This window comes from Numenius arquata, chromosome 6 (genome assembly GCF_964106895.1).
Source record: "Numenius arquata chromosome 6, bNumArq3.hap1.1, whole genome shotgun sequence".
Taxonomy (NCBI): Eukaryota; Metazoa; Chordata; class Aves; order Charadriiformes; family Scolopacidae; genus Numenius; species Numenius arquata.
In genome coordinates this window covers 6,008,434-6,034,897 of record NC_133581.1, presented here as the reverse complement: position 1 = coordinate 6,034,897, position 26,464 = coordinate 6,008,434, and the positions used below count along the sequence as shown (strand labels likewise).

General features: G+C 39.2%; 1 protein-coding gene across 7 annotated transcripts in view; it reads left to right on the top strand.

Moving 5' to 3' along the window:
* The first annotated feature begins 3,491 nt into the window (after nucleotides 1-3,491).
* KLC1 (kinesin light chain 1) overlaps nucleotides 3,492-26,464 on the top strand; it is a 48,955-nt gene continuing 25,982 nt past the window's right edge. For 5 of the 7 annotated variants that reach the window (XM_074149287.1, XM_074149290.1, XM_074149289.1 and 2 more), the window contains exons 1-3: nucleotides 20,844-21,104; nucleotides 23,831-24,061; nucleotides 26,168-26,246. In XM_074149287.1, coding sequence (XP_074005388.1) covers nucleotides 20,844-21,104; nucleotides 23,831-24,061; nucleotides 26,168-26,246 — 571 coding nt within the window. Of the gene's footprint in view, nucleotides 3,920-20,842; nucleotides 21,105-23,830; nucleotides 24,062-26,167; nucleotides 26,247-26,464 lie in introns of those variants that run through there. The other 2 variants (XM_074149286.1, XM_074149288.1) reach the window with 2 other exon arrangements.

The following is a 26,464-nucleotide window of genomic DNA, read 5'->3' as shown; positions in this document are numbered from 1 at the left end:
TTTAATGCCGTGCCCAACAGTGGGTTCCCAATGGTATGTTCAGGCATCTTGACTCTGACAATGAGCCGCATCAAACCAAATACAGTCCTTTGACTCCAAAATGCCTGAACTCCCTGTTAACAGTGTAGCTCTGCATGCGGTAATTGCACAACCGCACAAAGGAGTTAGGCTCAAACTGCGTCTGGGAGGGCGGACTTGACACTTCGGACTCCTGAGCACTGATTTTTATGTTTCCTCTTTTCCATAAAGAGGCTCTTGTAGGAAATACAAACTAAAAGCATATGCAACTGTCAAGTGATTGTGATGAAAAGCCAGACGGGTTGCTGAATTTGGCCTTTGAATATTTATTATTGCCAGGATGCTTTTAAACGGCACTTTAGCAGCAGTTGAAATTATTCCAGTGTAGTGCTTTATTGTAGCCCATATTTATAAAATGAAGTCATAGATTTTATAGACTGTAAGATTAGATTTAAAAAAAAAACTTTTGTCTCTTTTGGAGGAAAGATCCTCTAAGACAGGAGGATAATTTTTTTTAATAACAATGGTAAAATAGAACGACCCACACTTCTTAAATGAAGTGAACCTGAATTTCTTTATAGAGGCTTGCTCTATTTGTGGATGTCAGTCAAACCGGATCCTAGTTTGCTGCGTGTATTTCTCACACTGTTGCACCTCAAAACTGAAGAGCTTTGTGCTGCATTAGTTGAACTGTTTGCTTTTTTTCTCTCCCACTGTGATTTACAAACCTCCCTCTCTCTTCTGGGAGAGGAGGGAAATTGGGTATATTGAAAATAGAGAATCCAGCATTGTAAATAATGTGTTTTGGGGTTTTGTTTTAAATATCCACTCAGATGTCTGCAGAAAACCACGGTGACCTTGTTGGTGGCAGACTAAAGAATATTCTAGAGACAGCATGTCTAGATCACTTCAGTCTAAAAGCAGGGCATACAGCATAACTAGTTCCCTAAGAGAAGATGGAAACGTGGGCAGTAAATACTTTTTACTGCCAGATGAACTTGGATAATTCTTATGTAGATGGGACAGGAAAAACAAGATCCAAATGGAGGGGTACTCTTACGATATTTGAAGTCGGGTAGAAGCTGGAGGAACAAGCACGCTCACCGGGTCTCTTCTGTGTCTATCTTCTGCTGCGTGCCATAAACAGAGGGGAGTAATAGTGCACTTTAGTTCCATTGAGCTAATCATCCTTCCTGCAGGAGGGAGCTTATAGTGTGTGCTGCTTATGTGGGAAATTGCCAGCACGCATAGACTTGATTAGGCAGCGTATTATGAATCAGGGTCATAGCTGGAGTAGTTGCTTTGTTCAGAGATGCTCAGATCCCTCGGGTAAGCAGCTAATTGCAGGAAATCTTTTAAAGCAAATGTGTGATAGGAAGAAAGCAATGAATATTGTTTAGTCAAAAGACAGGAGTGGTTCCTTTGAATCAGTTCTCTTGCATAATTATGTAATTAGGGCATGTCCTATTTTTAATTAAATCTCTTGCATATTCATAAAAAGACTCTGAACCTGTGGACCAATTGGCATGACTTTTATTTTTAAAATGCAGTTTGTAGAAAGGAATGCCCTTCAATCTTTTTTTTTTTTTCCCTTTCATATTACTGTGCAAACACATATTTCACATTATTATACATAGTTAGCCTGTACTGCCTGTCAAAACGAAAACATGGCAAACCATTAATACAAAATTCCCAGAGAAATGTTTTAAATGGAGATGAAGAACACAAGAAGCTGCTGCTCTGAAATACTAGTATCATGAGTATATGGTTTTTGTTGGACAGCTTGACCTGTGTAAGTTATCAATCAGTGAGTGGTATTCAGAAAGTAAACTTCAGTTCCCTCAGCTTTTCAAATCCGACAGTGACTCTGTATTTGCAGCCTGCAGACAATCCATGTTCCCCTGACTTTATTTTGTTTCTTGTGGGCTTCTGTGACTCTTCCTGTTCGTCTGCCTCTTTAACAACAGCATTAGCTTCAATTCCTCTTCTGTCTTCCTCCTTCTTCTTAGGAGTCTTGCTTTCTCGCCCGACTCTTGTTCTCCCATCTGCCATTTTGTGGACTTGATCAGTGTTGTATGTGAGGGCAAAGAGATGTAAGCTCTGCTTTCCACTGTGTATTTTAGATACTAGCATTTAGGTGAGGCTGCACATTTTGATTTACCACTATACCTCCATGTGTTTCCATTAGCTTATGAGTCATACCCTGTATGTACTGCAGGAGTCACACAGGCAGTTGGACCAGCTGATTGTTGTAGGTCCCTTCTAACTGAACTATTCTATTCTATGTGGAGCTCAGACAGTAACACACCATAATGTTCTGCCCAGACACTAATAATTCTTAAATAAAGTTAGGCTGTTACTGTTTCCTGATCATTTCCAGTGTGCATTTTACTGCTTTGCTATATTTAACTGCTTTTTCATCTCGGACCTCAATTCCTTCCATCTTTCATTTCTGGGCTTAACTTCTACCTAGTGGAACATAAAGCAACATGAAGAAAACACTGTAACCGTTCCTTCTTCTTTAATGAGGATGGGAATGAAATTGGAAACTGCAAAGAAATGGTTCGTGTGACGAGTGCCACTGAGTTCTCATGGAAGTCTTACTTTTTATGTGTAACCCTGTAGAAGGATGGGAATCTTCCACTCGGTTCAATGTGGAATGAAGACAAGGGTGTTGAAATACATTAACAGCACATCATTAGCCCCAAGGGGGGGGGGAACAGCCTTCACCACAGAATTTGTACTTCAGCCTCAGTTTCCCCGGTGTGACTGGCACCGTGAGCCGGCTGCGTGCTGTGGAGCTCTCCGTGTGCCTGCGTCTCAGAGGTATTCAGCTGCGATGGCAGCATCAGTTTTACAGATGCAAAACCCCGAATTTCTATCCAGGACACTCGGAACCACCACCACAAAAAGCCCTTGTGGTAGTGCCCTGCTCTGGAGCAAAACCACCTCAGCCTCAGCAGGGGGTGCCATGAAAAAATGCCGAGTTTTGCTCACCCCTGACACACACCTCGGCCAGACGAGGCCTCAGCGTGGTGCCGCGTGGCCCCCACCGCCCCCGAGGATGCCAGCCCGGGTCCTCACACCTGAACCCCCGAGGGCCTCAGCCGAGAGGGCCATAAAAGAACCCCGGGTTTTGCTCACCCCTGACATACGCCTCGACCCGACGAGGCCTCAGCGAGGTGCAACACAGCCCCCCCCGCCTGCCTCCCCAGGGGATTTCAGGCTGCGGCCTCACACCTGAACCCCTGAGGGCCTTCATCAGCATCCCCCTCTTCCTCGCGGGGGGCCGGGGACCATTGCGCTCGCGCTCCCCTCACCGCCTCCCGCTCCCCTGCGAGGGGGAGAGATGACGTCATGGAGGGGGCGCGGTGGGAAAGAAGGGCGCGCGGGGGCCTGTGGGAGAAGAAGGGGGAGCCGCCATGTTGGGCGGGGCGGCGGGCGGGAGGGGAGCGGGTGGGCGGGCGCAGGGGAGGAGGAGGAGGAGGGGGCGGCGGCTGCAGCAGCAGCAGCAGCGGCAGCGGCGGCGGCGGCGGCGGCGACAGCAGCAGCAGCAGCCGGGGTGGCGGCGCCGGTCACGGCTGCCTGCAGCTGTCAGCGCCCTCTCCTCCGGGGCCGGGCCGTGCGCCGACCACCGCGCCTGTCAGCACTTTGGCGGAGGCACTGAGGGTACCGTGGTGCTGACCCGCTTCCTTCCTTCCCTCCTTTCCTCTCTTCGGTCCTCCCCAGCCCCCCAAAAAAACCCTTTTCCTTCCTCCCTTCCGCCCGCCCATCGCTGACATCCTCCTCCGGTCGCCTCCTCCCCCCTCCTTCCCCCCCCCCCCCCTCCCGCCCCGGGCTGCGCGGCCCCCGCCGCCTCAGCGAGCGCTGCGCACATCGCCCGAGCCTGCAGCACCGAGCGGTGAGCCGGGGGGTTGGGACGGCGGCGGCGGGAGGGGGGGGTGTGTGCGAGGGGGTGTGCGTGGGGGGAAAAGGTTGTTTAATTTTATTTTTTTTTTTTTGGCCTTTTTATCTGCCGTTACGCAAACAACAAAAGGCTGCGCGGGCCGGCTGGTCCCTCCGCAGCGCCGCTGACAGCCGGCCCCTTCGGTGGGGTGGGGTGGGGTGTTTTTTTGGGAGTGGTGGGGGGGGACACGACACACACGAGGTTGTTTTTGGGTGTTCTGTGTAAAGCTCTTGTCAGTTGCGGTCACCGGGAGGGTGGGAGGGAGGAGCCCCCCGCGGCGGGGATAAGGGGATCGGTTCGGCTTTGTCCCCCGGCTCCCCTCGGTGCTGCGGCGGGGCCGGGCGCCGCCCAGGGAGGGAGCCCGGGCAGAGGCGGGTGAGGGCGGCTGCTGGCCTTCCCCCCCCCCCCCCCCCCCCACCTTCTTCCGCGGCGCTCAGCTCCGCTCCGGGGGGCTGCGGCGGTTGGGTTGGACTTCACGTACTTGGCTTCGGTGGTTTATTCTTGTTACTAATTCGGAAACGGGGAAAAGAAGAGGCGTGGGCAGCTCTTCCTTGGGTTTTGTAAATAGTGGCCGGATTTATATATTGTAGGTCACCTAGCGTGCTGTAGTCGGAGATGATTCGTAGACTTAGGTTTTGGCCAGATTTCTATGGTTCTAAAATAAGAAAAACGTTGATTAGGAACACGTTATTCTAGCAAAATGACGTGAATATATCACTGACTTAATTGATAACTGTATCTTTAGGGCAGAGATTTAGAAAGACACTTTAAAACCTTACTCATTCTGGGTTCATGTTCCTAATACTTTTAGGTAACAGGATGCCTGATTTGTAGATTTTTGTGATTACTTGTCTGTAATCACAAGAAGGAACTTCTTAACTCCTTATTGAATTCTGTGTTCTAAGCATATTGAAGCATATTTTAATGACCAGAGCAGCATCACCTAGTGTGATGCTATTGCCTGGCTTTTTGAAGGCTACTAAATCAATGGTGGTGCTCTTTTTTTTTTTTTTTTTTTCCCTGTTAATGATTGCCATTAGTGTATATGATTTAAATGTAGCAGCAGTGCTCAAGTACTGCTCATAAATAAAATAAAATCAGCTAGAAAAAATTGAAAGTTTGTTTTTATAGTTGCTTGGAACAGTAAAATGATAAGCAAGTATCATTCATGATGTAAAATGCTTTCACAGTTATACATAAAAATACATAAAGTGAAGACTATTAAAATGTAATTTTAGTACTCTTACAGTGGGCAGAAGGTTTAGTAACAATTACTCTGGGAAGTAATTGTCTCTTTCACTTCCACTTTTGTATTTGCACTTCACTTAAACGGGAAACTTATGCCCAAAGGGTGTGCAATGGAAGCTAAAAAGGAACCTTCCAGATTTAGGCAGCTCATCATTTTAATTAAAAAAAAAAAATCAACAAAACCCAACCAAACAAAAAACCCAAACAAAACTAAAACCAACACCTTTTTGAATGCACAATTGATTTCAAACTCTTTTGGAAAATAGCTTTATTTTAATTGATTATGAATTCCAAAGCTTCAGCGAAACATGATAGAGGATATTGCAGCCCTAGGATTATAGATACAATTGAAAGTAACACATTCAGCATTTACTGGCAGCAGAGAGAAAGCTGATCCATCTGGTGATTCTGAGCAGAAGACCTTGTATTTTGTAAGTCACTCGCACAATCATTTTTGTGAACACATGGTTTAAGAGGACCTTTTTTGTGAAATTACAACACATACAGGGATCTCTAGCAGTTCCATTTAGATATGTGTTTTATATAGTGTGGAACCGTATGGGTAAATGCAGGGAATTTAAATTGTCACTTCCTGAAACTCACACAACAATGCAGTATCACTTCTGCATCATGTTGCAGTTAAAGTTTGGCAGCCTTTCTGCTTCCAAAGGATGATGATGGAACTGGACAGTTCCAGTAATCAGAAATTCTAACAGCAGTTCAAGCTTAGGTTCCCTTCGCTTTCTAATCAAAGAAAACATGCTGTCATATGTAATTAAAAAAGATAATATAAGTTACCCTCCAAACGTCTCGTGAAATAGCCTCTTTTGGAGTTTGTCAAATTACTGTGATAAGCTAACAGTGCCTTATTAACAGAAACTGATTTTTGAAAAGGCCTGTGTTTTAAAAAAAGAGGAATTGCATGCAAAATTGTTAAATTAAGTTTGCAGGAGTCCAGAATACCATCTTCTGAATGGTTTTGACATACAGGAATCAAAATGATACATATACTTTAAGGCATATAAGAGCAATTGCTTCCTCTGTTTATGAACTTCTTCATAAACAGAGAAGAAGACGTCAGAAGAATGTGAGAAACCCCTCACTTGTGTACTACTCTTACGCAGTATACATACCTCTCTGTATATCTATATATGTGTGTCTCTGTGTGTACACACATACCTACGTATGTCTCTTATTTAACTGGGAGTTTGGGGAAATATTGTAGCCTCGTACTCAGTTCTGAGTCCAGTTAATGCAGCTTCTGTTTCTCGTGAGACATGGGTTTGTGCAATTACTCTTTCATCTCTTCCTCTGTTTGGCTTCTCTGGCAGACATGCAATTGGATTTATTTTGGGATTAATAGTATCTCTTCAGATGCATGGCTTGTGATTATTTTAAAACTTAATTCGGTGTACAAATACTTGTTAATGTTTTTATAAGAGGAGTGGAGAATAAGGAAATTTGGGTAAATTCATAAATAAGCAAAATATACTTCTGTATTTAATGTTGGAGCGCATAGTAGCAGATAGTGATGGGGACAAGCATGCTAGGTCTATTTAAATAAACACCTCTTGTAGTGTGCCTGCCTCCAGAGTGTTGTCCAGTCTGACACAACTATCCTAAAAATGGACCAATTCCATCATCATTGCAATGAAGTGGCTGGTCACGGGCTTTTCTTGTAATCCAGCCTGTATAATACATTGTGTTTCCCGAGTATTTTAAAATTGTTTTATACTAACACTGTGTTTATCTTGACCAAAGTTTAGAAAAACGTTTCTTTTCAGTGTTAACTCTCACTTTCTTTAATACGAAATCATGACACGTATAAGGTCTAATAGATACTTTGTGGTAACCAAGTACCAGTCAAAGACATTGTTCATTCTAAAAAGAAGCATTTTTAACTTCAAAATAGAACTGATTATAATAGTTACATCCTGAGTCACAGTCGGCTTCAGGTATTTTCGAAATATTAAGGCTTTCTCAGTAATTTCTTGAGTGAAACATTTTCCTTGCTGAACGCAGGCTGTAGAAATAAATGTGGTTCCTTTGAAAAATTACTTAGTCAATAAATGCCTGACCAGAAAAAAAGGTGCATTTATGCTGGCTTAGATTTGCTGAGACGCTTTTGTTGCCTTCATTTTATGGGATTTAAATTGGGCACTTCGTTAGAGGGTCAGAGCCAGAATTACAGATGCTTTCAGTGATAGAGGAATTATTTCCATAGGGTTCTGTGTGAGCTGCTTTGTAGGTGTCTGGCACGAGGTGACACTATGCTTGGATTTTTTTTATGCTGGACAGTTAATATATTTAATAATGACAGGCAATAGCAAGTAGGCAAGCATGGGGACTGAGGATGTATGCTTCCAGTACCCGTAATGTATTTGGGAATGTGAAAAAAGGAGTTGTTCTCAGAGGACAAACACAAGAGCACAGTTAACACTAGACATGCTAATTTCTTATAATGTTTAAAGAAAATTAATCTCTGATAGCTGTCTGTTTCTTGGGATTCAGTCAGCTAAGAAAACAGATGCAAGTAATAGTATCTGTGTGTTGATTTAATCACTGTTTGTTTCTTTGAATCCAGCTTATCTCCCACAGTCTCTACTGTTTAACTCTTTTTAATGCTACCACAAACAGTCTTTACTCTGGAAGCTGTGTTTTGTCACGTATGTAGAATTAAATTGAATTTATTTTGTCAAATAATTATTGTTGGTCATCTTTCTTGCTCAAAATTAGGAAGCATGAGATCATGTCATCTTCTATTCCAAATATGCTTTCCCTCTGTTGTCTGCTTAAATGTACAGATTTTTTATACAGTTTCTCAATATCAAGTCTTGCCTACAGGTAAAAGCAGTAAAATATCTTTTGTGGGTAGACTTAAAAGTGAGCAGTTTCCTATTTTGGTTCTTTTGTAAATATCTGACATAAAAACCACTCATCATATTAAGATTTGTTTCTGAGATTATGTCAGAACTACAGCTGATTTTATTAAATTTTAAAGTGAATAGAACAAAGGATGTAACCAGTCTGGTCAGTAGTACTGCCTTCCTTATCAGTAGGCTTGGGGTGATGGCTAATTATACTCTACTTACTATGTGATGTATTCCCACAAACCATTTAAAAAATTAATGTGGCACTAATTAATATTCAGAAGGTCAAGAATTGTCTGACATAAAGCTGAACTTTTTGGTACTACTTAAAAAGTTGTATCTAAAAATCAGTTCTTTTAAAGGACAATACGTATATTTTATGGAATTATCAGATAATTGTATATCTTAATTCTTAGTAATTTGCATTACATACAACCACTGATGTTACATTCATAAACATTCTTAAACCCTGTGCTGCTAAAAGTGGGATTCCTCAGTGTAGAGGGTGGCTGTGTGTGGTTGGATTAGTACAACCAGTGGGCTGGTAATCTGTGAGGATACAGGGGAGGTTACAGGTTTGAGATAGCAGGAGGACAGCAACCTCCTAAAATGTTTCTGCTGACAGAATAGTTGTTTATAATCAATGTCTACAGATATAGTTGAACTTTTCAGTCTCGGTGCTGGTTTATGTAGTTCCACGCTCCTGTGCTTGTTCCATGCCCTCATTCTGTTAACCCAGTTTGCTGCATGGCAGCATGGTAAAATAGGTGTATTTTGACTGTGTTTGTGTCCTGGGCCTTTTCTTTTTCTGTCCTCTCACCTCTGATTGAAAAATAATCCAGTAAAAGGTGCAGATGCGTGGTTTGATTTATGATGGACAGGAGTGCTTGTACTGGCATGATGGAGGATGTGAATGGGATGTATGGCTGCATGAGGAGCATTACTTATTGTCTCTAACCATAGCCTTAGTGAGTGAATGCCCGTGCTCTTGTGTTTGCAGGAAGCCAAAAAGATGATTTGATGGACATTTCTGTCTCTAAATTCCTCTGTACATAGAAGGCAATAATGTGTGGAAGATACAAGAATGCACTGTTGTTTCTGTTTACCATTTCCCTGCATGTAGCCTGGTTGCATTCAGCATAATGAATTGGGGGTACTGGTGGATGAAAAGCTGGACAGGAGCTGATCTTCTGTGCTTGCAGGCCAGAAGGACAACCATATCCTGGGCTGCATCAAAAGCAGCGTCGCCAGCAGGGCAAGGGAGGTGATTTTGCCCCTCTGCTCCGGTCTGGTGAGACCCCACCTGGAGTACTGCGTTCAGCTCTGGAGCCCTCAGCACAGGAAAGACATGGACCTGTTGGAGTGGGTCTGGAGGAGGGCCACAAAAATGATCCAAGGGCTGGAGCACCTCTGCTGTGAGGACAGACTGTCAGAGTTCGAGTTTTTCAACCTGGAGAAGAGAAGGCTCCAGGGAGACCTTATTGCAGCCTTTCAGTACTTAAAGGGGGCTTGTAAGAAAGATGGAGACAAACTTTTTATCAGGGCCTGTTGCAACAGGACAAAGGGTAATGGCTTTAAACGAAGAGGGGGTTGATTTGGACTAGATATGAGGAAGACATTCTTTATACTGAAACACTGGCCCAGGTTGCCCAGAGAGGTGGTAGATGTGCCATCCCTGAAAACATTCAAGGTGAGCTTGGACGGGGCTCTGAGCAACCAAGTCTAGTTGAAGATGTCCCTGCTTATTGCAAGGGTGTTGGCCTAGATGACCTTTAAAGGTCCTTTCCAACTAAAACTATACTATGATGTGATAAAACTGCTCCAGGGGGTTCTGGTATGGGATGATTCTGAAATACAGGATGCTGGTGCTTGGGTGGGCATTCCTGGGGGCTGGAGATATCATGCAGAGATCACAGGTAAGATTTTGTTATGGTAGTGATAGATGTCTTAGCCAGATGTCCTCATTTTTCAAGGATTTCTTATCCATCCTGTACCTTTTGAAAAGGCAAGAGACGCCACAGGATGACTTTGACTTGGTGTCCCAGTAATTTGCCGTTACTTAATTACATCTCCTTTCCATTGTTCAGAAAAGGGGTAAAGACAGATTAATGATTCAATTACTCTCCTTTTAAGTCTTTCTTACTCAGTTAATATCAATTTCTCTCACAGTACTTCTAAGTTACAATTATATGCTGCATGTTGATTTTAGAGCACACTTTAAATACTGGTGTTAGATACTCATTTACCTTCAGAAAAAATGTCTTAGTTTGGAATTTGTGCAGAGTGCAAGTAGAGAATGAAGATGCACAGCACATTTTTGAAAGCAACAGCCAGTGGGGTTTGAATTACAGTGCCTGCTTGTAGTTTGTGTGGCCATTGAATCTTGATTCCCCACCCAGTTGTTATGTTAACAAATGGCCGGGCTGATTTAATTATTTTTTTTCTCCACCCCCTCAGTCACCCCCAGTCTGGCCGCACATGGAGCGATACTTGAAAGTGCATGATGTGTTGCTTTTAGTGGCCCAGTTGTTTTAGGAAGTGACTGTTCTGCTGTCCTCAAGACTGGGGTGCTTTCAAAACAGACTTATCCAAACAAGATGGTTTAAAAAATGGCATTAAAAATGTTACTTTTTACTTCTTTTATGTCTATTTTCCAGTTAATGTGTGCTCTTGTTCTGTGTCAGTCCACCAGAAGAGTGGTGTAGTGCAGCAGGATGGTGGGAGCTGTCACGCTGGTGTTGTTATCACAGCCAGTATTTCAGGAGGTCCAAAGGAGCACCCAGTGCTCCAGCACTAACTAAATTAAAGTCATGGATGTGAGAGATCGCTGAGAAGGGGCTAAAACTCTGGTTCTGTCCTCAGGTGTGAGTGCACAGAATGTTGAGGTGACAGTGTGGGATGCTGGGTTAGGGCATGCTCTCCTGCTCCCTAACTCCTGGCCCAGTAGAATTCAAGACCATCTGAGTAAGCCCTGCAGATTATGGAGTACATAACAAGGAAATTATTCCCGACCTTAGAGCAGCAGAGAGCTGACTTTGCTGTAAGTAAGAAACAGTGAGTGATACAAGCTTGTTTTTCTAGCCTATTTCTAAATCATTGCATCATTTGCTTTCTATAAAATGAAATTTGCTAGGTATAAAAAAGTATTAGTCTGATAACTGGTGATTGCCATTGAAAGTGTAAATTTTTAATGTAATGTTTAACGGGGTAGAATTGATTCCTTCTCAGTACTAGGGGTAATGCCTGAACTGTTTAATTGTGCAACTGTCTTTCTGTAGTCATTTTGGAATAATTCAATTAGTGGGTTTGGATTTATTTTTTTTTTTAAATGGAAGAATAAGCAGAGGGAAGCTGCTTTCCCTAAAGCTTGAAGGGAGACTGCACAGTTGCTGCATCTTGATGTGAACTATTAGATAGCTTCATAACCAGATTTAAGGATTTGTTAAACCTAAAGGCTGCTGTGTGCTAAAGCAATGTTAGTGGATGTTCCTTTTATGTCTACAGAAGAACTTCCTGGTTTTCTCGTTTTGGTTCAAATAACCCTTCTCTTAAATGTCCTCAAGCGTGTAAGAGCAACATAATCTGTACTCACAGTAAACTGTCAGCAAAGCTTCCCATTTAGATCTAGTAATGTGAGGCAAGATGTGGCCTTCTCTGCCCTTCCTGCATGCGTTTTTAAATGGTTATAGGTATGCCATAAAAAGTAGATTTGGTTAAGATTATAGGTCTGATGTTACTAAGTGGAAGCTGATGGGGTTTTTAATGTATTATGGAAGGCTGATTTGATGGGAACATTCCTGTGCTTTTATCTCGACTCTAAATAGCACTTAGGTAAATAGATAACATAAATGGTTGCTTACTTTGATTAGTCAATAAAGCAGTTCTTGTCCAAAAATAACAATGCAAAATGAAAGAGCTAGACTCAAGCTCAAAAAATGTTTTGTCTACATTATTGACAGCTTAAAATTGCAAGACCAGTAACTTGGAAAACATTTTGATATTACTGTATCTCTCTATTCCTGTCCCAAACAGACACTCTCACCAGCTAGAATCAGTCTGTTAAAAATGTCTTATGAAGACTGAAGATTCACTGAAGACACAGTTGCCCAAGTTAGGAAGTCCATGAAGAGCCAAGTGCCACTTCCACACAGAAATAAACATAGATCCTTGGAATACTGGGGGTAAAAACTGAAATTCAGTAATGATGATGGATTTGTAACTCAAACTGTCTTGACAGTTTTTCTTTAAAAATACAGTCAAAATTTCCTTTCAATCCATTTGAAGTAGGTGATTTATGAAGCATGTCTTCGTAACTACAAATACTAAATTGCAATACAATTTTTTTGAATACTTAGCCTTGATTTTTCCTGATGTATCTTTGATTCTTGTGACAGGCATTTTTAATAACTAAGGGTAAATACAATGACTTTTTAAATGACTCAACTTCTGCCTTCAAATGCATTTTAAGTATGTTTATTCTGGCTTTATGTAACTACGTGGTCATAAGCACAAGGCAAATTCTGTGTGGCCCAGACTGGTATGTTGTGTCAGTGCTGTAGTGAACAGGCAGAATGCTCTGCTTTCTTGAGGTCTGATGGTGGCTGCTTGGAAGGGTTTGTTAGTGCTGTCAAGAAACTAAGGAAGTGCCAGCTTTGAAGAAAGTCAACAGACGCTAATTGCTGTTGACACAGCAGTAGTACAAAACAGGGCAACTCCCTTGCTCCAAGGAGTAGTAGACTTTGCAATTTGAAGTCTGTCTGTCTACAGAAATTGCATGAACGTAACTATAATTAACAAATTGGCATTAGAGCTCTTTACCCAAGAGTACCAGAGAGTGGAAGAGGTTTGTGTTCAGTTTTATTATTCTGGAAAAGAATGGGGTTTTGATCTTGCCACGGGTCTGGGGATATTTAATAAGTATGTTGTTTCAGATTTAGAGTAAGGAAGGTACGTACCACCAACCTGTAGCAGATCACAGCCTCAATTAGCAGTTAATAAGCATGTACCTTCTTCAAAGTGGTGTAGTTCCTCTAGACTCCTGACTGGGTCTACTAAACCGCCTTAGGCACATGCCTGTCAGATTTCTCTTGCACTTGCTTCAGCTTTGACAAGGAGTAATCTCTGATGTGATAACAAATGCATAGAAGGATCTTGTTTCCATCCATCTTAATTTGAAACCTGAGATGTTAGAAGGGCTTGGGAATGTATTCAGAGAATAATTTTTTCTTTTACAAGCTTACGATACATGTGGACTGATTGTAGGATCCAAACAGATGCTGCTTTTCAGAGGAAGAATAATCCACTATGATTTTAGGACATGCTCTGGGCAATCCTGCTTCAGCAGGGGAGTTGGACTAGATAATCTTTATGGTCCCTTCCAACTCTAAAAATTCAGTGAAATTCAGTGAAATATGTCACTATTCTGTGTTTTAATCACTATCTATTTTTAGTACTTCCAAAAGGTAGAATGTAGTGGGTGAGGTACGCCTGAAAGAGGATACTTTCCCTTCATTCTTTTATACAAATAATGGGGGTGGGCACAGTAATTGTGTAGGGGGGTAACCGTATCGTCTGATGGTCTCTGTCTGCTGCAGTATCTGAGCAGGAAGAGCAAGGTGGGATTTGGCCACGGTCTGCAGCATTATGGAATTCCAGATACGGTTGAATCTAAAAGAGCTTTTGGAAATAGATTGGCAGGTCATCTGGATTATCAATGGTTAAAAGGATACAGATTTGACTGTATCATGATAATTGAAATGCTAGCTAGTAGCTAGTGTTTATTCAGCAGAGTACTGTCAAGGGATTCACACCATAATAAGGGATTCTACCTTTTCGTTAAGAGGAAGAATAATCTCCATAGTTACAGGACGCTTTTATGCCACTGAATACTTTTATACTGTGTAAGGGGTTTTTACTGAATTAACTGTTTCAGCAGGAAGTCATAATTTTAATGTAAGTACTTTACTTGCTACAAAAGAAGGAAGGCTGAAGGCTGAAATTACTCTGAAGGTTTTTTTGGCAGTTATCCTTGAAATGTTCAAAAGCATTTATTTCAAAATAGTGTTAAGATTGCTAGTTAGAACAATGCAGATATGATTGCTAAGAAATAGTATGTGCTTCATTAGTGTTCATGTAGCATGCTATAGAAATCTGAATAAAAGGACTCCACAGCAGTGCAAATCTTTATAGCTTGTGCTTTCTCAAAGGGAATTGTTGACATCACCCTTGCTACAGACTTTATAGGAGCTATTTTCGCTATAATCTTTTATTAGCAAATAAAACTTGCTAGCCTGCTTTTTCTCTGTAATAATTTTTTAATCTTCCAAAGAATCCAAAGATTCCCCCTGAAAGGTATGATATTTTATGTTTTTTTAATATCAAGTTGTGACATGAAAAGATTCCAAGATTTGTCAAGGCAAATGTACGGTGGCTGTGTTCTTCAGCTAAAAAAGTACATAATCCTCTTCACTTAAACGTAGTTTAATGCAGTGGATGGCCGCCTTGATAGCCGTTGGGATTTCCTAGAGTCTGATGCAGTGTTTTCCAGAGGTGGATGCTGTTGTGATGAAGAGGTGGAACATGAGGCCGTGCAGCCTCTTCCCACGGATGCGGTGTGGAGAGTAGGCTGCACCTGGCAGTCTTAATAGAAAAAGCAACACCCATCTTAGTCCAATGGAAATCTCTGCCAGTATTCATTTTTGTGTGTGTGTTTTACACTTTTAAATCAAAATTTCCTGTGCTTTCTGTGCATTTCTTCATAAATTCGTAGGTTCACCTTTATAAATGGTAAAGACCTTCACAAAGTCTCAAGTGCTTGTCCAGGTTGCTTACCAATACCAATGTCTTCGAATGTTAAGGTTGTAGGTCAAATTACAAACATGCTTCAGAGTTTTTCTTAGGATGCGTGCCCTTGACGTTAAATGATTATAAATGTCCTTTTTATAGTATTTACCTTGCATACCTTCATTTTAAACCAAGTGGTAGGGCAGATTTGTGCATTCAGGGGTGGCTCTGAGTTGAAGGCTGGCAGAAGGAGGACAATGAGGTTGTTTAAATTCAGGTGCTTACTAGCTGGAAGTTGATAGAAAAAAAATGAGTCCAAGGGTTTATTCTTTTTTGAAATGCGCTGTGTGCTCTAAAGGACTTTTCATAGCTTAAAATTGGCTGCTAGTCACGTGCAACTCCATCTTCTTACCTGCTCCTGGTCAGTGATTTACAGCCTCCAGTATGTGCCACTAATTGTTCTCACTGAGTTATTTTTAAGGTAAGTTTTGTGCATATGTGCTAAATTGTGAAGACGCTTTCTGAGATCATAAATTTGGAAACCCAAGGCAGTACAGAAGTGTGGCAGTGTTCTGTTTATAGAACTGGGTCAGCAAGCGCACCTTGAGTCTGACCTCCAACGGGACACTGTTTGCAGGTGCAGTTCGACATTTTCTATTCTATAAAGGCTCATACATGGATTTAAATATAGTATGATGAAAAGAGCAGTAGATAGCATTGGCAGTTCATCTGCAGTCCTGAATATGTCAAAGAAGGAGAAAAAGCTACTCTCTCTCTTTTGTGGTGTCAAAGATTAATGTATCAGAATGGAATTCCTGAACATAAAGGATCATTTTAATTAAAAGGAGGGCAAGTCAAACAAAAAGAGAGAGATTATAAATTTCTTTATGTATGGGAATATGACTTACGATAGCAGACATAGCCTCACAGAGAAAGACAGAGAAATTAACATCTTAGATTAAAAAAACCTATAAGTAACCGTTGCTCTTTCAGACTTAGAGGTTTCTGACTGTAAACTAACTGTAAGAGCGATACATTCAGACTAGAGTGTTTCTTATCAGAGTCCTTTTCCGGATACCTTTCTAAGTGTATGAAAGACATCTGTGGGTGATTCATCCTCGCCATTTCTGACTAGCATGTGTCACCAAGCTGCCTTGTTAGGAAGGGATGCGGTTAATGTAGGGTTTGATGTACCGCTCATGTCCCTTGGCAGACTGGTTTTCATCTCTTGCCTTTGGTGATTTTCCTTTTTGTGCTTGGGAGGCTTGTCATCTTTTGAGGACTGTTTGAGAAGGCAGTTTTCCACATTATGAAGATTAGCAGTTAAAGCAGCTCATAGCATTTCAAGATGGTGCGTTCCGTGATGTAATGAGATGTGTTCTTGGTCTGAGCAGGGAATTAATGACTTGTAATTTGCAGCTAATACAAAATGAAACAAACGTATGCCAGATGTAGGACGCTGAGCTTTGCCGTTTAATTAAGGAGGAACTAAAAGTGAAATTAGGGTTAAAAGCCCTGAATAGACTGATTATTGTTACAAACCAGCGAACTGATGGGTACATATTAGAGATAAAAAAAGCCCAGATCACTATATACTATATCTGTGGGGAGTTCCCAGTGCTTGTAAATGACAGGGCCTGAAGGTATGGCTTGGGCCAGTCTTGTAATAGCTTTTACTGTTAGGAAGTTTATTGACTTTTTCTTTTATGCAGCCATTTTATTCTCTAATGTTCAGCTATCCTGCCTGCTATCTGCATATTCAGAGAAAAAAGTTAAACTTTGATCTGTCACAGCAGTTTATGGTCTTTTTTTTTTTATTGTATTTTAAAACAATAATGATTGGACACTAGACACATTTAAAAATTATCTTCCAAGCTTCTACTAGTTAAAAACTGACTATTAAATAATTAAAATATCAATACAGAGAAAGGGAGTTCTTAGAAATTTAATACGGAAGTAAAAATCAACTAGAAAATAGGAACTGTTTTATTTATTTATTTGTCTTTTGGACCCAGGAAAAAAAACCATATGGATTTCTAAGAAAAATGTTCTTCCTTGATAACTGTATGAATCCCTCTTTGCACTGGAAAACTTATGCGTTATGTTTCAAGAATTCTTTGAGGTGATCTGCAGGGAAATGACACTTCTTAAAAAGTAGCTGAGTAGGAGAAACTATTTATGTTTACGAGATCCTTAAATATGAGTTGAAGAGCTTCAGTAGCTAGTTCTGGTGTGTCTATGTCCGTAGGAGAATTTAGGCACAAATTCTGATGTCAGCATTACTAGTGCAATTGGTTTGAAAGTTTTATGGATATCAAAATACTTAAACTGATTAAAGATACAGCCACTTAAGTCATTTGTATATGATGAGATTATCCCAGCAATTAAATGGCTGAAAGACAGTAGATTTGGTTGTGGGTTTTTTTTATGCTTTCTTTGGTTCAGATTCATGCTATTCTCAGTCTGTTTCTTTGACTGGAGTTCGTGTCATAAAATTCTGCAAAAACCTCTTTAGTAGGTATCATTGTAAGGCATTTTATGTTTATCTGTCCAAGTTCATTAATACTTGTGTGTTTGAATTTATTTGATTGATTTTTTTTATTTTTTTTTAAGCGTTGGAAAGTGTTAAGTGACTAGCATAGTCTGTGTTGTAGTAAATAAACCAGGAAGGTAATACTCAGGGCTTATACAGGTGTGTACTTAATATGATACATAAATTGCTTAAGCCAGCTGGCTCGGCTGTAACTCTGGCTGCGTTGCATATTTTATTCCCTCATTCAATATTCTGTTTTCCCACTAAACCTTTGTGCATCTTAATTTTTTGTTTTGTTTTCAGTTTTACACTGAACTAAAAATCAGTATTTGAATCTAGAATTCCTGTCCTATAACAGCTAAAATTTGCAGTGCAGTGGACTGTATATAGGATAAAACTGTCAGGAGCTTAAGAAGCCTTTGACTATGCCCTTTTTTTTCCTGTAGGGAAAAAATAGAGGAAGAAAGAATTAACGTTTTTGAAAAGTGACAATAGAAAGGCATGGTAGGTTTTGTCTCTTTTCCTCTGTATACATGCATGTCTACATCCTGTGTACTAACTCAATTTCTTTGCTTCCTGAATGGGGTTTGCTGCCTCAGGGTATAGAAAACTTAATTGTGTGATTGTGAATTCAAATATGGTCTTGTTTGATGAATAGGTAATGCCCTTATGTAAAATATAATTTTTTGAAAATCATAGAAATGGCACCATACCTCCACACTACTCATAAAAGACATTAGATACTTATTTATTAATCTTACTCCTACAAAGAATCAGATCTGATAGCATGATAAATTACGTTTGGTATCTCCCCTTTTTCTAAATAACCCTCCCAAGCACAATCTATAAAACTCTGAACAACATTGCCCATATTTTCTGTAGTGTTTTACACAGAAATCATTTAAACAGAGTCCTTGTGAAACCTATGCAGAAAGACTTATTCCTTTCCTGTCAGTGGGAGAGATTAGAATTCTAACAATTTTCACTAGAGGAGACTTGAGAATCCCTCTCCCCGGCTCTGTGGACCTTCACATCAATCTGTGTCTTTCTGTAGCTTTTGACTTGACTCCAGCTCCAGTAGAGATACTTGTACTGGTAGCTCTGTGGCAGTGAAAGCTTATACCTACATTTGGGTTAGAATAAGGTGTTTTAAAAATCTAGCACCCCAAATTAAGACAAGAAGCATGTATTTGTAAAACAGGTCTGCTGTTGTGATGGGCTTTAAGTATGTTTTTGTCCCTTTGGGTTTAAACCTGCTTTTCCTTCCTTCAAAATCTTCTGTGCTGGTTTAGCCTTCATTGTATTCAGCCAGCGTGGTGTGCCTTGTTCTGTCTATGATCTGATAACCTTTTCTCCATATAGTAACAAATTAGTGTCTGCTTCACACCTTAGATGTAATTGCGCACACAAATTTGTCTTTGGCTAGATTTCATATCAGATAATACTTCCCAGGCTTCTTTATTCTTTTTGCATGAAGGCATATTCAAAGTCATATTTCTCAGAACTTCTCTAATACAAAATGGAAGTCCCTGTTCGTTAGATGTCCTCTGCTGTTTTATTTCTTTATGATCAAAGGTTTAGTTCTTTGTATTCAGGATGGAAATTAATTGAAGGTGTGAAAGCATGCCGACGATAATTAGGGTTGAGCTGTATGCTGAAGTTAGCATAATCCATAACAATTTCAGCTAAGACTGTGCATGTTAGAAGCATTTAGTTATAAATTTGGCTTACATTAAATTGCAGCTCATTTTTATACACAATTTTAGAGAGTATGTGCTTTAAAATGTCATTTAAGCATCCTGGGTAATAGTTCTCAGGCTATAAATTAGAAGTGTGTAAGTACCATTTTGCTCATCAGATTTTGGTGAGTTGATTTCTGATGCCATACTACATTAGATGTTTTATACAGATGTATGCACCATGTATTACATATATTTGTGAGTATGAAGTTCCTGTGTTAAACTGTGGTAAAACCAAATTCACTGCTACCCAGAATAATCTGTGTTTTCAGGCAATATATTATTATGAAATAAACCAGTGTATTGTACAGCTCTTTTGTGACAAATGCCTGTTAAGTATCACGTTGCAGGAGGTCGTAACAGAGAGGGTAGTTTGAGTGTATATACACACGGAAACCTCCTTTTATTTTTATTTTTTCCTTTTTTTTTTTTTAAATATAATGTAAGAGCACATCCTTTGACTGTTGTCATGAAGTGATGCTTATATGCATGTTCCTTATAGCACTTATTCTAGATTTAAGTGGTTCTAATATTTTTTTTTTGCTTTCTTCTAGAACTAGACTTGTTTCTGTACAAAGTTTTAATACAGTTTAATTCATTTTAAATGTTAGATTATCAAAGCTTCCCCAAGTGTCTTCATATAGATAATTTATTGCTTTTGAAAAACGATTCCTACTTTATAATAAATTTATACTTCCTGGTACACTCAAAGATATTTATATCTTAAGTATATAGGAGCAATTCCTCCATTCTTTCTTTTCATTATTGAACATTTTTCTGGTGACGTTGAAAAAGGATGAAGTGATTTCTGTGTGTTCTATTTGTATTTTTACATTGTTACACTTGTTTGTCACTGCAATTACAGCATATATAAAGTTACCTGAGTTTCTAAACTTTTTGGGGTTTTCATTTGCATTTGTTAGAGGTGTTTATAAACACTTGGAAATTTCTATCCTTAGTGTAGCACGTGAGGTACTCACAAAATAGCACAGTGAAATGTTTCTTGCAAGGGTTGTGTTAATACAAACCGTTTTTTCCAGCTTGAGACAGCTGTTGCAACTTCATCAAAACAGCTGCATGTAGACCTGTAGACAATTGAATGTCTATGTGTAACTGTAGAGCTACAATAACAAATGTAAGATAATCTTAGGGGGCAGTTGTTACTTTCAAAATCTGTAGCGATAATAGCTTTTGTAGCCCTTGGAGGAAAATGACATTTCCTTCTTACTGGAAATGGTCTATTTTTCTCATAATTGATTGACTGATCAACCCTTTTAGAGGATTGGACGGTATTTCTCCTCAAGCTCTAGTGTGTGGATATTTGTAAAGATAATTGTAGATCAGTAGTGTCTGCAAATAACCATTATAGTATATGTTTTTTACACCAACTGCTTTGTTTGCTTTTGTACATCCTGGAGATGCAGCCTGATTTTTGCAGTGCTCGTTAGAAATTCTTCTGCCATATTGTAATACAGATTTTATTTTCAGTTGTTGTTTGGCTTATGAATTAGTGCTAATACTAACTCTGGAAACAGAAGCTGGAAAACTTGAAACACTGTGAAAGTTATGCAAAAATATCATTACATTCTGAATATACATTTCTAAATCGTGTGTTTTAATGACTTCTTAAAGGAAAACTTCATTTATAGAGAATTGCTTATTTTATTTTTACTTCTGGGTTAACTAGTGTACTCTTCTATTTCAGAATGTATGAAAACATGTCCACAATGGTGTATTTAAAGGAAGAGAAGTTGGAGAAGCTCACTCAAGATGAAATCATTGCCAAAACTAAGCAAGTGATTAATGGACTAGAGGCACTGAAGAATGAACACAATTCCATTTTACAGAGCTTACTTGAAACACTGAAATGTTTGAAGAAAGATGATGAAACTAATCTGGTTGAAGAAAAATCAAACATGATTCGAAAGTCACTGGAAATGCTGGAGCTTGGCCTTAGTGAAGCACAGGTAAAATTGCGGTAGAAATAAAGCCTTTCAGACCTTGAATGAATTTTTGGTGTAAAAGAAATAAATGAAAGATCATTTTTTGACCTATAATTGGAAACTTTGAAGTAAATAGAGATCAGTTTTGAAGGACTTACATTTGCCTTACTGAATATTAGCAATGTGCTGGAACATTTATTATTGTATGTTAAGGAAAATTAATCGAGGGAGATACTGGGTGTCTTGCTGTGTTACAGAACAAATTATGCATTCAGTATTAAGGCACTGAAGCTCGTAACCGCTCCTTTTTACTTCAGTGAGGCAGTTGCTGTTATCTGTTTGGACTTTTCCACAGCATTAGGCAGGTAATGTTTGAGCAGCTCAAGAACTGAGCATTGGCATTTTAACTCTAAATTATCGCATAGGGAGGTCTCACAGATAAATGAATTTACTCCAACCTTTGAACTCTGATGTAACCTTAAATTCATATTTTAATTCTCTTCCCTGGGGAAGAGAATAAACCTCCCTGGTTTAACCCCAGCCAGCAACTAGGACCACGCAGCTGGTCTTGTAGTTCTCCCCCTTCTCTCCCAGAAGGGCAGGGAGAAGAGGGAGAAAAGGAGACGAAAGGGGAAGGAAAAACACTTGTGGGTTGAGATAAAGACAGTTTAATAGAACAATAACAGAAAAAAGAAAATAACAGTAATAGTAATAATGGTAAAAAAAAATACAAAAGATAAAATAATACAACACAAGTCACTCTCACCACGTGATAAATTGGTTGCCCAGCCTCACCCAAGCAGTGATCCCAGCCCCCCAGCCAGTCCCCATTGATACGACACGACATCTACAGTATGGAATATTCCAGTGGCCATTCCGTTGGCCACTGGAATTCCGTCTGTGCTCCTTCTCAGCTTCTACGGGAAGCTGAAAAAAGTCCTTGAATAGTATAAACATCACCTAGCAACAACTAGAACAGTATGTAGTATTGAGGTTCCTTCTGTACCAAATCTGAAATACAGCAACCACTAGAAAGAAAATTAACTCTTTTCCACTGAAACCAGGACACCTTGATTCTGAGATTCTTTGTAGTAGCTCATGATACTCTTGGAACTTAAGAATCTTTAATGTTTATTGAACATTCAACTAAACCAAAATTGAATCTAAAAACATTTTAAAGGTTACAAATCAAGTACAGAATCTGAAGAGCTTTCACTGATGTATTTAAACAGGGAACTCTGAGCTGACTCCTGTGAACTATCTTAGTCAGTGAAGGTATCTTGTGCAGAAGACGAATGAGAAGATGCATGTTTAGTCAGGATGTCAGGTTGCAACGATATAGGTTTTTTTTAATTTAAGTTAAGATCTGGAAATATTTTATAGATGTTTTTGTGACGTGGATATAGGTCTGATGACACATATTAATTCCATGAAAATGAAACCGACTTTGCTGAAGAAGTAATCAAACTTTTCTTTCAGTTAATTCTGGAGAGTAAGATTACAAAGGATTTTAGTTTCCATTGTAGCTTGCAGAATGTTGAGTATGTTGACCCTATTATCATAACTTTCCTAAATACACTTTCTGATGTTACAAATGCCACTGTTTGAATAGGCCAAGTAATTTAAATCGTTAACGATTTTGAATATGTAAATAGGTAGGTGCTGAAGTCTAGATATTTGGACTGGTGTTAGGAAATTATACCTGGAGTTTTATCTTACCTTTACAGGAAAAAAGTAGTTTCTAAAGGCTTGATGTATTTTTTTGAAACCTTGAAATATCAACTAAGTACACTATCTGTTTCACATTAGATATTTAGTTTAAAAAACACTTCAAAGTAACTTTGTTTTAAAGAAACCTGAAATTGATGAGGTGAAATATTAGTAACTTGGGCATGTCAAGCTCATCTAAAAGAAGATTTTTATTATCACCAGTTGCCCATTCTTACAAGGTGTGCTTTCTGGGATTGCTATCAGCTGTTCTAAGTGTATCAGTGCGAAATGACATAAACAGTGAAGGGAGAGTATCTTCAGTACGTAGTGGCTGCCTTTCACTTAACAAGCTCCTTTTTCATTTAACTTTGCTTAGGGGAAAAAAAAGCCAAGTAGACTGCTTTTATGGCTGTCCTATTTTTTGTCCTTAGTGTACCTATTCAAACACAGTGAATGTTTGCATACTCAAGCTTATGATATGTATATCTAAAGTGCTTATATAAATTCTGTGTTGAGTTGTGCATTTAGATCTCAGTACTATAATTGTCCCTTCGAAGTGTTATCATTATGATGAAGTGTTCATCATTATGAACTGTAAGCACGTAAACGAATCCTTTTCTGTCTGAAAGCTCTTAAATTAGAACTCTGGTTATTTTTGTGATCCTTCAAGTTAAAAGTATTACTGCTTCTTGTCGTGTTAGTGGAACAAAGGTTTCCATTTCAGTAATATAAATCCTAATCCAAATTTTTCATATACAGATTATATGTAATCTTCAGGGAATTCTAAAACAATTTGACTTCCGATAGCATCCTGAAAAGCAAACATTAGTAAAGAGTTCCTCTAAGTTAATTCTGGCTGAACAATGTTAAAAAAGTTCAGAGGAAAAATGAGAACCGGATATATAAAGGAGAGAAATCTGAATGTTTACCAGATTTCACAGCTGACGTAGGTTTTAAATAATAAAAGGCTTTTATGTTAAATACAGAACTGCATTCTAGAGGAAGTATGTGTATGTCACGTGACACTTTCTGCTTTTTAGGTAATGATGGCCTTGTCAAATCACTTAAACGCAGTGGAATCAGAGAAGCAGAAATTGCGTGCTCAGGTTCGCCGGCTATGCCAGGAAAATCAGTGGCTACGGGATGAACTAGCCAATACGCAACAGAAACTACAGAAAAGTGAGCAATCTGTGGCTCAACTGGAGGAAGAGAAGAAACATCTAGAATTCATGAATCAATTAAAAAAATATGACGATGATATTTCACCATCAGTAAGTAGCTGTGGAGTAAAAAGCACCTCACATTTACGTATGTGTTGTAATCTGCCTAGTTACCAAGAAATGACAGATACAAGCTTTTTATGTCTCTGACATAAACTTGTCATTAAAATGCTTACCTTGTACCAGTGTCACATAGTTTGCAGAAATATTTTGAGAGTTCAGTTCATTCCTACTTTAAGATAGTAAATGTTTTACTGTCTGTAGATAATAAAATACATATCAGTCAAAATCCATAAATACTTAGTATCATATTAGCTTAAAAAAAAAATAGAACTGAACTTCAAGCCAGAAATTTCCTGCTGTAAATTCAACAATTAAAATAAGTGGGAAGTAAAAACTATTAGGGATTCTAAGTACATGGGGGATATGATTTATTTTGACTGCAAGAAAAATATTTCATTTTTGTGTAGTGAAATCAGTGTGTAGCTTTTAGATCTGCTGAGAATTTACACTGGGATAGGATGTTATTGAATCCCCTTTCATGACCTTCTGCCAGAAATCGTGATCGTCTGCACGTTTTCAGTCATGTTTAGCTTGCTCATTGTGTTACATGTTCTTAGATTCAGAGAGAAAATGGATAAAATTTTAATATACAGAAGTAACATCACTTAAAATTGCTTCTGAATTATTTAGCTTTCTTATCCTTTTATTTTGTTTTCTTAAGTTAGATGGCACTGTAGAGAAATATCTCATTTTGTGTATTCAGACCTTCTCAGCTGTGTCTTGGAAAGAACTGTTTTTCATAACCAATTATTTCAGCAACATAATGGTTGAAAATGTATGCATTTTAATCACGCTTAACTGACTGCTTGACTAAATCCTTTTTAACATACTGTGAGTAGTGAGAGTTGTTTTGGTCAGTTGCACACAACGCATTTCAGTGCTATTTCATGAGTCTGTATTTGTAGCTGAATACTGCCTGTGAAGCCTGTTTAGGAAAGGGGCAGGAGGAGGGAACACTGGGATTTTGATGTGCTAAGTGTTGAACTGTAGTCTACAGATGGCCTAAATAGCACCATTATTTGAAGTTTAATTGGCAAATAGGGTCAAAGTAAGCAAAGCATCTTTACAGTTTCACTAACCCTACAGACAGTCTCTGTTGTTAGCCTTTGGAAATAGTCAATTGTATATACTCAGTACGAGGTTGGAATCAGCACACTTAAAATTTTGGACTTCCCATCTGAGATCTAGTCCCATCAATCTGCTGTTTTTGCAGAACGCCCGCTCTACCACCATTGAACTTGAATGCCAGCAGCAGCAGTTGCTTTTTTCTCAGTCTTTGGAAAAAGATGTTGGGTGGAGAGCCAGAAAAATGTGTTCTGCTCCTGGATTTTCTCCTTACCGAGATTAACATTTCTGAGAACTTCAGCTATTTATAGGGTGTAAACTCCACATTTAAGAAACAGGATTTGAGATTATATGTTTCTTTATTTTACATGACTGTGGGACTTGGAATAATCTTTGGATGTTTAAAATCAATATACACTGATGGATTGTGCAGAAATGAATATGGTTTCAGATGGAGACTATTGGAGGTGAACTTCCTTCCAAGTGTTTTTTTGTCTTGAGCCTTACAGATCACAATTCAAAAATCTATAATTTGTGCAAAAGTTAAGTACTTAGAAATTGAGATGACAGAATTAAAGTTGCTGGTGCAACTTTATCCTCCTTCAGGAGATGAATTCCCTTATTCCTCTGTCAGCCACTATATTCTATATATAACTGTTTGTGTCTAAAAAAGTGCAGTGGACAATATTGTATTCAGTAGCACTCACTCTTCACTGGGCACTTCATTAGGTACAATGTGTCTGTAAGAATAGCAAATGTGTTCTTGTGTGCTTAAATTGAGACTGAAATCTAGGAGACCTGATTTCTATTCCTGGATCTTCTGAAGGTGTCCTGTATTGTTTCGGGACAGAGTATGTAAATATGTTTGAACGTAAGATCTTTGTTAAACTTCTGTGAGAAATGTTATTTTTGGCAATTCCTAAGTTCTGGATGTGGGGTTTTCATTTAACATTGCTGATTAAATGGACTGTCCCTTTATGCCTTAGATTTAAGTGTAACAATTTGTTTGGGTTTGGGGTTTTTCTATAGGAGGATAAAGATTCGGATTCCACCAAAGAGCCTTTGGATGACTTATTTCCCAATGATGAAGATGACCAAGGCCAAGGAAGTAAGTGCACTTCAAGTTAAAATGTTAGTGTATTTTTGCAGTGCAGAATATAAAGATGCTCTTTACAAAAATAAATCTATGCTTGGGGTCCTCCGGGGCATGACAGAGTGGAGAATGCTGCTGCTAGAATAAGGAAACCATTGATATACATTCTATACATTGATATAGGTAGGTTTTTTTAAAGAGAGTTTACTAGGTGTTGCGAAGTTCTTGGGACT